Consider the following 11465-nt stretch of genomic DNA (forward strand, 5'->3'; position numbering starts at 1 on the left):
CATTGGCTGCCTTGCTGTACAATAAGTATTCTGGGAATGCTTTTCCCTCAGAATCCTGTGGCAGTAGTACATCATCATCATCATCTCTGGTAGACAGTGTCCTCACAAAAGCCTCCCTGTCAGTCAAATCCGCTGGCCACAAACCTGGGTCAACATCCTGCCTATGACTTCTGCCTTCTTCCACCATGCATCTCTCATTCTCGTCATCACTGAAACTTTCTTTCCCTTCTACCTTTCCTTCCACACCTCTTCCTCCTTCTACCTGTAGGATGCACACAATGCATGTGGATATATATATATATATACTGTGAAATATACAGTATATTAAAATATGCCATAAACCAATAAGTGACACTAACACTACAGAACATTGACACAAATTACCTATAGTTCTGTATTACCACCACTTGATTACATACATTAGATACGATAGATTTGTGTGTGTGTGTGTGTGTGTGGTTGTAAGCTTCTCAAATAAATTGCCCTTCATGATGGGAATAATAAAGTCTGTATCTGTAGATGTCATTAAACGGCCAAAATTCAGTCTTAATGAACACATCCAACTGGATTATTTTAATATTGTCTGTAACTTACATGCAGGTTGAGGTAAGCTACTCATTGTTTCTAACTGCATCCAGTACAGACAGGAGGTTGTTTTTAATGTCATAATGGTCATTATGTGAGAAAATAATTTGTGTTTGATTTCTATCATTAATAAATATTTCATTTTCTTTTTTGTTATGGTAAAAAAAGAGCAAGAGAGCAGAGAGCCCCACACAGACTCCCTGGAATGATGCTAAGTCATTAACTCAGTGTTGCTCACCTTCTTCACAGGGACAGGGAGGGGTGCAGTTATGGGGAGACTGGGGTGCTGCTGACTCATCTGTTGTTAAGTCTGCTAAAAGGGGCATGGACAGTTATTTAATATGGGACTAAAGGCTTTAATGTGTTAAAAAAAATAAAAGAAATAAAGTAAAAAATAAAGAAATAACATTTTGAACAGAAAGCTGAAAAAAGACTATTGGATTCAGAATGAGTTGATCAACACCCCAAAGCTTGACTGTAATTATTACCTCTATATCTGTTGACATTTTATTCCAACATTACAGTTTTGATGCTGTTTCATGTCAGATGATTGTGTTACATGTGTTAGTATTCTTTTTTCTTCTTAACTTTTTTTATTTTTTTTTTATTCTGTGTCGAAGATGTGTAGTGGCGCCCTCTACCGTATAATAATGAAAACACAGATTCTAGGAGTATAGCTCAAATATATTTAGAATTTTTGTAAGTCAATATTTATGAGGAGTACATAAAGCCCATTTCTGAGAAGTACATAAAAAGTAAACTAAAATCATACTTTCCTAGTTTTAGTTTACATTGATGCATTTAGCAGACGCTTTTATCCAAAGCAATTTGCAGTGCATTCAGGCTAACAGTTTTTACCTAACATGTGTTCCCTGGGAATCGAACCCACAACCTTGCGCTGCTAACGCAATGCGCTACCACTTGAGCCACAGTTAGTATACTAATAACACACTTGAATAGACTTATTTTTCCTAAGGGAAATCCAAAATAAGTTACAGCATTTACTTCCTTAAAATTTACATGGACATATTTGCTGTTAGGAAAAACAGAATGTTTCTGGTAAGAAAAAAATCGAACGATTGAAAAGAACACAGAATAGCAGCTTCACTTTGAGTTTTAGCTGGTGTCTCTCACTCTTCTCTCTTCTGTGTATCCTCAGTGCACACAGTGGCATGCATCTCAAAGCATTCTTCTCCACAAACCTCTGACTGCACACCATGGTTTCGGCTTTCTAGTCACCTTCATTTGATTACAGTTACAGTATTGTTTTTTTTATTTCCTTCTTCTGCACGTCTCCCTTGCATATTTGCATGAAGCTCTTTTGTTTGAAATGAAAGGTGTTGTGTGTCTTTGTCGCTGCGTGTCGCTGCTGGACGCAGTGCGCTTTTTTGCCAGCTTTGCTTTGGTTCAGTCATGTGATGGTTTCTGTGTTTCCAGCGAACAGAGAAACTACCCGCTTCTCAGACGAAAAACTCACCCAGAGAAGAGACTGAAGCTGTCATGGGGTGCTGTTTCAGCACCGGGAGCAACCAGGTAGAGAAGCTTTATTCAATATACACGCAAACAGCTAATAAATACAACACAATGTGGCGTTTATATCCCTGAAACAAGAATTACACACAACACCCTTAATGTTGGTGTGTGTTATTAAAGAACAGACTACAAAAATGCTACAAAACTACAATATCGTTAATTGCGCCTATTTTTCTAGTCAGAATTGTTTACTTCTGGTGCTATAATGAGTTGATATGTAAATTGTCACAAACTGAAAGTAAGTTTTGGGAGCTTAGGCTCGTGACCTGTGACATGTGCTGTTTAAAAACTACAACAAACTAACTCTAATGCTTAGTTTCTCAGACCACAATGGACTTTTTTCTCTGCTTGTGTTTGTCTCTAAAATATTTCCCTAGTATTTTATTTTTTTATACCAATTAAAGATCCTTAAAGTAATGGACAGAGTCTTGGAAAGTAACTTTTAAAAATAATACATTACAATATTACTTCCTAAAAAAAAGTAACTAATCCTGTTAGTTACATTTTTATAGAATGTAACGCGTTTTCCTATCTGGTCTGGGTTTGCATGTTTGCTTTTAATATAAAACATATTGTTTTTGGCAAATGTAAAAGCCATTTCACACCAAAAGTGAAATTAATAATCCTCAGGCTGAAGGAAATGTACATTCAAGTCATGGTTTTAGGCTACTACTGCCTCCTCAAAAGAGTGAACCGATGGTTTTTCAGGAGGTGTAATGATTATGATTTTGAACAGCCTCCTTTCGGCTTTTCTGTGCAGGACGACTCCAAGAAGCCATTGATTCCTGACCCAAACTTAGACAGAAAACCCACCAATGGCTCGGATCGAAACGCAGACAGTCTGCTGTCCAGCCGCACAGATGAACAAGACCTGCATGCAGCCATCGTGCAGCGGACAGCCCTGTACGACACGCACGATCCCTTTCACTGTGGCTGTCGAGTCATTTATAACATGGTTTGTTCACTGATTAAAACTCACTTTTCTTGTTCTCCTGGTTAGGAACATAATTGACGTGTCAGCTGTTATTTCTCAAGGCCTGGAACAACATGAATACATGGACAGAGCCAGACAGTACAGGTGTGTTACACTACTACTGAAATGCCATTGATGCCAATGGAGTGATGTCATAACCTTGCAACACTAGCTGTGTAATGTCATTTATTTTTTAATTATTATTATTTTTTAATAGCATCAAGATTTTAGCTTAAATTTTATATTAGTTCAAGGGACTGTCCACCCCAAAACTTGTGATTATCTACTCACTCTTACGTCATTCTGTATGATTGTCTTTCTTAAAGGTTTCTGTGGGTCTTAATTGCTAATTGCGGGTCTTAAGTCTTAATTGCTCCTTCCATACATTAAAGCCTAAAAAGGTCTTGAAATCAGAGTCTTAAATTCATAGTTATCACATAAGAAGTTGCATGCATTGCAAAAAAAAAAAAAAAAAAGACAAAAATAATATCCTACTCTATATTTTTCGCTTTCCAATATCCTTAAATCAGGATGAGTTTACTTTAGATGCAAATTGAAGTCTTGTTTCCTGAGAGACTGAAATTAAAGCTTATGCATTTTTTGTGTGAAATTAATTAAAAAGCTCGGTAACACTTTTGAATAAGGTTCCATTAGTTAATGTTAGTTACCTACTTTAGTTAACATGAGCTAAGCAAGAACAATCCTTCTACAGCATTTATTAATCTTAGTTAATTGTAATTTCAACATTTACTAATGCATTATTTGAAACAAAGGTGGTGCTTGTTAACATTAGTTAATGCACTGTGAATTAGCATGAACTAACAATGAATAACTGTATTTTCATTAACTAACATTAACAAAGATTCATAAATTCAATTCAATTCAACTTTATTTCGCCATGTATACAGATACTAAGAATTTGATTTGGTCTTCTCCATGCAGGCAACACAGTAAAAACGGGAAAAAAAAAACAGTTACAAGAACACAATACAAGGACAAATAGAGACCTTATAAGCAATACGTTAATATGAATGTAAAAAGTGATGAGTTAAATAATAAATAAAGTGCCATGAATTCCAAGATTTAAGAATCATTTAGGAGGGCTATTGCTTGGGGGAAAAAACTGTGGCGGTGGCGTGATGTTTTGGGCAAAAAGGCCCTGTACCGCTTTCCAGAGTGGAGAAGATTAAACAGACTATTGGCAGGATGAGAGGGGTCAGCCGCAATCTTCACAGCTCTGTTAATGGACCTGGAGCTGTACAGGTCCATAATGGGGGGCAGGGGGCAGCAGATGATCCTCTCTGCTGCCCGGACGACTCTTTGTAGCCTGGCCTTTGCGCGGGCTGACGCAGAGGACTTTTTTCTGACTTTTTGCGGAAATCCACTATCATCTCAACTGTTTTGTTGATGTTAAGCTCCAAGTTACTGACTGCACACCAGGACACCAGGAGACTGACCTTTGCGGTAGGCTGACTCGTCGTTGTTGGAGATGAGGCCTATTATGGTGGTGTCGTCCACATTCTGATGGTTTTGACAGAAGGGCCTCCAGAGGTGCAGTCATTGGTGTACAGTGAGAATAACAAGGGGGACAGCACACAACCTTGGGGAGTCCCAGTGTTGACTGTGCGGGGCTGTGAGAGATGTGGGCCCAGCCTGACATACTGGGTCCTGTTGGTGAGAAAGTCTGTAATCCATGAGCAGAGGAGGGGAGAATATTCAGATGGGTCAGTTTGCTGTGGAGGAGGTCAGGGATGATGGTGTTAAAGGCAGAGCTGTAATCCACAAACAGGAGTCTTGCGTATGTGTTCCGATTGTCCAGGTGTTGTAGCATGAAGTGAAGTGCAATGTTGATTGCTTCATCAACTGAGCGGTTGGATCTATATGCAAATTGAAGAGGTGTTCGGTGGATGCTTTGAGATAAGAGAGAACCAAGCGTTCAAATGCTTTCATGACTACAGAGGTGAGGTCATTTAAGCAGGTGATCTGGGGCTTTTTCGGCACTGGAATGATGACAGCAGATTTGAAGCAGGCAGGTACTCAGCATAGTTCTAATGACTGATTAAAAATGTCCGTAAATACTGTGGTCAGCTCACTGGCACAGTGCCTAAGGGAAGCAGGTGAAACCATGTCTGGACCACACGCTTTCCTGATGTTCTGACCTTTAAAAAGCCTCCGAACCTCATGCTCCATGATGACGAATGGAGCAGATGAGGTGGTGGCGGTGGTGGCAGTGGAGTGGGGGGCAGGGGGGATAGAGTGGGGGGACCCACGCGGGGCTTCGAACCTAGTGCAAAACACATTGAACTTATCTGGTAGATTGGGGTCGTTGGAGGCTGGTGGGGGGGGGCTTTTTGTAGCCCGTGGCAGATTGTAGGCCCTTCCAGACAGCTCTGATGTTCTTATCTCCGACCTGTTGTTCAATCCTGGCTTTTTACAGCCTCTTAGCATGCTGGATGGCTTTGCTGAGTGCGTATTTGGCCTTGGTGTAGGCAGCCTTGTCTCTGCTCCTGTGGGCCGCCTCCTTCTCTCTCCTCCGTAGCCTTACTTCCTTATTGAACCATGGCTTACTATTCCCATAAATGACAATAGATTGTCTGGGAATGCAAAGTTCCTCACAGAAGTAGATGTAGGACGAGCACATGTCTACATACTCATCAAAGTTATTGCATGCCAATTTAATAGTTCCCTAGTCTGTAATGTCAAAGCAGGCTTGTTGCAGCGGGTTGGGGTGTCCATTTCTGTACAACCCTCTTAATCGGTTTTTGTCTTTTGAGTAGAGACCGGTATGTGGGGATGAGTTTAATCACAGCATGATCGCCATTGCCTAGAAGCGCGCGCACAAGCACGATATGCCTCTTTGATGGAAGAATAGCAGTGATCAAGAGTCCGTTCTCCCCTGGTGGCACAGCGCACCAACTGATGGTATTTTGGAAGTTCAGATCTCAGATCAGTGTGGTTGAAATCACCCATGACAATTACAGTGGAGTTAGGGAACTTATTCTCCACTTCTGTAATATGATCAGCTAAAAGCTGCTGCGCTGTGTCGGCATGAGCCTGTGGCTGAACGTAAACACATGCAAGGATAATGGATGATATTTCCCTAGGTGAGTAAAAAGGTTTGCAGTGTATGGCCAGCAATTCCAGATCGGGGGAACATAATTCAGCAATGACTGTTAAATCGCTGCACCACTCGCTACTCACATAAAAGCAGACACCTCCGCCTTTTGTTTTCCCGGTGGCTGTTGCATCGTGGTCTGCTCTAAAGAGCCGATAACCGGGTAGGTTCACCGCCGAGTCAGGAATATTGGAGTGAAGCCAGGTTTCCATCAAGCAGAACGCAGCAATATCGGAATAATCCTTGTCCGTCTCCAACCGAAGTTGAAGCTCATCCAGCTTATTGCTGAGTGATCTCATGTTAGCCAGTACTAGGCCAGGTAAAGGTGCACGGGACCCTTTCTTCTCCAAACGGCGACGGCAGCCGGCTCGATTACCCCACGCTCTGCTGCGGGGGAGTAGCCTCCATGGACGAGCTCTCGAGTGTTTGTATGGGCCACATTCTGTTGAGATTCTGAGGATATCCGAATAAAGACCCTGCAAATCAGGGCGTCAACTATCTCTGGAGTAGGTAATTTTCATAATCGCACCGCACGATAGACATAAACACGGACAAACTTTTCCTCCTGCACAAGATCTCCATCTTAAATACAGTAATAAATGAATTTTTCATTGTTTTTTCATGTTATTTAATTTATTAACTAACATTAACTAATGGAACCTTATTCTAAAGTGTTACCAAAAATCTATTGAAGTTGCATCTTTAATCATTGAAGCATTGTTAATGCAAAATATTTACAATTTTGACGCACTGTGTTCCATTCAATATATTCCTTACATTTTCTTTACTTAGTCTTAAAAAGATCTTAAGAAGAACCTAATTTACTTGAATAAAACCTGCAGAAACCCTGTTCGTCTGTGGAACATAAAAGAAGATATTTTGAAAAATGATTCAGGTCACATTGACTTCAATGGTATTTTTGTCCTCACAGTAGAAGTCAATGAGACCCGAAACCATTTCTTTACCAACATTCTTCAAAATATTTTGTGTTCCAATGACACAAGCAGGAATAAACGATGACAGGTTTAATTTGTGGATGGACCTTTTGCTTTGTAGTCCTTTTTAAATGTCCCTGCAGTGGGTTTATGAGAATCACATGTGTTTGTGTTAAAGCACCAAGGTAGGGGTGTTGAACAGAACGTGGTCTCAGAAGAAACCCGTTCCTCTTCCGTCACTGAGCAGCCAACCACACCAAGTGCTCGCCGCTGACCTGGTCACAAATGCAGATGTACAGCAGGTGAGATTTGGTTTCATTGTGCACATGCACTTGGATGTTATTTAATAGCCTGCTCACAATGCACTAGACCACTTTTGACATGCAAAAATATATGTATGAAGTATATGTGCAAGAGAGGGTGCATTTATTACTCTAAAGACAGATATATTGTGAAATATGTTTACGGTATAAAATTTCTATTTTGAATATTTTTAAAACTATTTTCCGGTCATGCAAAGCTGTATTTTCAGCATCATTCCTCCAGTCTTTGGTGTCACATGATCTTCAGAATTCATTCTAATATGCTGATTTGCTGCTTAAGAAACTTTTCTGATTATTATCAGTTTTGAAAACAGTTGTTGGGGAAACCGTAATTGTTTTCAGGATTCTTTGATGAATAGAGAGTTCAAAGGAACTGCGTTTATTTGAAATGCAAGTCTTATAATATTCTGGTCACTGAAGGTCGCTGGATACGATGAAGTCATATTTTGTACATTTAATGCATCCTTGCTTCTTTCAAAAAAAGAAACAAAACATTTACTGTCTGAAATCTTTTAAACAGTAGTGTATATAAATGATAAATAAAAACAATTTATGCATTTGTTATCAGCTGATTCATCGATCTATCACTAGAAATAATGGACATTATTCAAAGTTTTGTTTGATTTATTGCATTTTTTCCCTCCTCAGGTGTCTAAGATCGCTGCGTACGCCTACAGCGCCATCTCACAAATCAAAGTAGATGCCAAGGAAGAGCTAGTGGTGCAGTTTGCTATACCATGATCATTTATTTTTATTTTTTTCTGAGAAAGATATTTCATCAGCTGAACAACCACTGTATTTTTAAACAACAGTACAGTCCACGAGATGCAATTTTACTGTACTTCAGTCCCTCACAGCCTTGTTTACATCGTGGCCCGTCTTATGAATAATCACACTGTCAAATCTGAGTGTTTTGGACGGGGAGGTGGATCCGAATTGTTGCGGTGGAAGTTTGTAGACTGTAAATGATGTTCTTGTGTCGATGCCTTTTAATGTACAGAGTGTAAAGTGATTAAGATTAATTATTACCTTGCGTTCTTCCCTGATGGAGTTTGAAATGCCACACAATATGTTTGTGTATTCATTTATTTTGATTTTATATATTTATGCAAGCTCAGAGACAGTGTGGCGCGATTAACTCTTAAGATCATGTCAAGGCACTTTTTCTCTTTCTTTTGGGATTTTTAAAGGGATAAAATGCGCTGCAATACTTTGGTTTCTGTTGCAGTTTACTAATAGTGTTAAAGTTTGATTTACAGAGATAACTCTATAGGCTAGTACCAGAAATGTAATCTTAATAATCTGTTTTTTGTTTAACAAGATGACACATTAAAGACATTCAAAATTTTAAGTGTTGTTTTATTGTACTGAATGTGTTTAGTATTCATTTATTGGTGGTAAGTACAATGAGAATATTTTTTGTTGTGTGAATATACAGTAAGTTCAAATTTGGTCCCCTTTATCATGTTAAAAATCCAGTACTCGAGTCTCACCAACACGAGATGGCAAATTGATGTCAGGTCCTTCACACTCGGCCCAGATTGGTTAAACTGAACCAGTGATGTTAAGAAAAAAAATGCATTGCATTGAATGCACCTTAATTTGGCCATTACTGATTCCAAATAACAAGACAAAAAAAATTTAGTAACTTACTACCTTTCTGGGCCATAAAACGTTTCAGTTCCATTGCTTTCTATGCAGAGTCAGAAAACTCCCGGACTTCATCCAAAATATCTTAATTTGTGTTCTGAAGGTGAACAAAGGTCTTACAGGTTTGGAACAACACCAGGGTGAGAAATTAATGACAGAATTTTCATTTTTGGGTGAACTATCCCTATTAAGTAATCCAGATTGCATGTAATCAGTTACTGCCCAGCTCTGATTATCAGTGTTGGAGGTAACGCGAAGTTATGCAATCGGATTACTTTTTTTCAAGTAACTAGCAAAGTAATGCATTACTTTTTCATTTACAAGGAAATATACTTTGTTTTCGCATTTATTGACTGACAGCACTCGTGTTGAGAGAAATCAAAGGCATGAACGTGAACCTACATTTACTCATCACACTCGAACAAAAACAGATTCAGTATTTCTTAAAATGAATCAAAACAGTGAAATGCGACCTCAGAATAATAGATGCATGCAAACCTGCAATAATTAAATATGTCAAATATCCTTTAGGCATTTAATCTCATTTTATTAAACAGTCTTTGCTGCTGTCTTTCAATTATTCAATTCAACCAGCAAAAATAACTTAAAACATATTTTTTGTTTCCCCTTTTTATTGCTGAAAAGATAAAAAATAGCACAGATCAGAAATAGTAACGCAATATAGTGATGCACTCTATGTCGATATTTTCAATATCACGCATAATATTTTGTACATGAAATATGTCTTGAGAACATACACTGTATTTTTTTTTCTTTTTTTTTCTTTTATTAACATTTTGTCAAAGTACAATTTTAAGACGTATACAAAATTGAATCAATATACAGTTTCATAAATCTGATCTTAACAAGGTGAACAAAATGAGAGACAGGAAAATAAAATCCGAAATAAAATAGAAAAAAGAAGAAAACATAGATACATAATAGAAAAACACTTAGGGGTCTGCATTAAAGTTAAAATATTGAAATAATTTGATTGTTTTGTTTAATTTGTTGTTCTTTTTTTTTATTTTCAATGCTGTTCCAATATTTTTTGAGGTCTGTAATTCTGAAATTGTAAAAGGAGGGTTTGCTTCTTTGCCAAATCATTTTGTGCAGATAATATTTAGCTTTTTACCTTTTACCTTTTATTTATTTATATAGCGCTTTAAACAAAATACATTGCGTCAAAGCAACTGAACAACATTCATTAGGAAAACAGTGTCAATAATGAAAACATGATAGTTAAAGGCAGTTCATTATTGAATTCAGTGATGTCATCTCTGTTCAATTAAATAGTGTCTGTGCATTTATTTGCAATCAAGTCAACGATATCGCTGTAGATGAAGTGTCCCCAACTAAGCAAGCCAGAGGCGACAGCGGCAAGGAACCGAAACTCCATCGGTGACAGAATGGAGAAAAAAACCTTGGGAGAAACCAGGCTCAGTTGGGGGGGCCAGTTCTCCTCTGACCAGACGAAACCAGTAGTTCAATTCCAGGCTGCAGCAAAGTCAGATTGTGCAGAAGAATCATCTGTTTCCTGTGGTCTTGTCCTGGTGCTCCTTTGAGACAAGGTCTTTACAGGGGATCTGTATCTGGGGCTCTAGTTGTCCTGGTCTCCGCTGTCTTTCAGGGATGTAGAGGTCCTTTCTAGGTGCTGATCCACCATCTGGTCTGGATACGTACTGGATCCGGGTGACTGCAGTGACCCTCTGATCTGGACACAGACTGGATCTGGTGGCTACGGTGACCTCGGAATAAGAGAGAAACAGACAAATTTAGCGTAGATGCCATTCTTCTAATGATGTAGCAAGTACATAGGTTGTTATGGGAAGTGTTTCCGGTTCCGGTTTACCTAATTAATGCAGCCTAAAAATCCTTTAACGGATTTGGATAATAAAAGCATATTAGTATGTTATGTGTATGCCAGGTTAAAGAGATGGGTCTTTAATCTAGATTTAAACTGCAAGAGTGTGTCTGCCTCCCGAACAATGTTAGGTAGGTTATTCCAGAGTTTAGGCGCCAAATAGGAAAAGGATCTGCCGCCCGCAGTTGATTTTGATATTCTAGGTATTATCAAATAGCGAGAGTTTTGAGCTAAAATAATAATTAAGTTAATTACATATTTTTCATTGGCTGATAAATTTGGCTCAGTGACTATAAGAAGTATTTCAAATTTACTTAGAGAAATATTCTTTTTTATCTTTTGGGAAATAAATCTTTGTAAATGGGACCAAAAGGAAGCTACAAGGGAACAATCAACAAAAACATGCTCAATGGTTTCTCCTTCACAGCCACAGAATGTACAACAGTTACGCACAGTTGGAAAAAAAGTACAGATGTTTGCTTTTGAA

The 11465-nt window shown here is 38.5% G+C and overlaps 1 protein-coding gene across 1 annotated transcript; it reads left to right on the forward strand.

Annotated features, from left to right (window-relative positions):
• Positions 1-1829: 1829 nt before the first annotated feature.
• On the forward strand, positions 1830-8261 carry LOC132123153 (ragulator complex protein LAMTOR1-like). Its single transcript, XM_059533714.1, has 5 exons — positions 1830-2118; positions 2879-3021; positions 3119-3196; positions 7320-7443; positions 8113-8261. Exons 1-5 carry the CDS (start codon positions 2086-2088, stop codon positions 8203-8205), a joined length of 471 nt encoding a protein of 156 aa, XP_059389697.1. The 5' UTR covers positions 1830-2085; the 3' UTR covers positions 8206-8261.
• The last annotated feature ends 3204 nt before the right edge of the window (positions 8262-11465 follow it).

The sequence above is a fragment of the Carassius carassius genome, chromosome 41, assembly GCF_963082965.1.
Source record: "Carassius carassius chromosome 41, fCarCar2.1, whole genome shotgun sequence".
Classification (NCBI taxonomy): domain Eukaryota; kingdom Metazoa; phylum Chordata; class Actinopteri; order Cypriniformes; family Cyprinidae; genus Carassius; species Carassius carassius.

Coding starts and splice junctions, on each gene's coding strand:
- LOC132123153 (XM_059533714.1), top strand. CDS start 2,086: ATGGGGTGCTGTTTCAGCACCGGGAGCAACCAG. Junction 2,119..2,878: donor TCAGCACCGGGAGCAACCAG/GTAGAGAAGCTT, acceptor TTTTCTGTGCAG/GACGACTCCAAGAAGCCATT. Junction 3,197..7,319: donor GACAGAGCCAGACAGTACAG/GTGTGTTACACT, acceptor TTTGTGTTAAAG/CACCAAGGTAGGGGTGTTGA.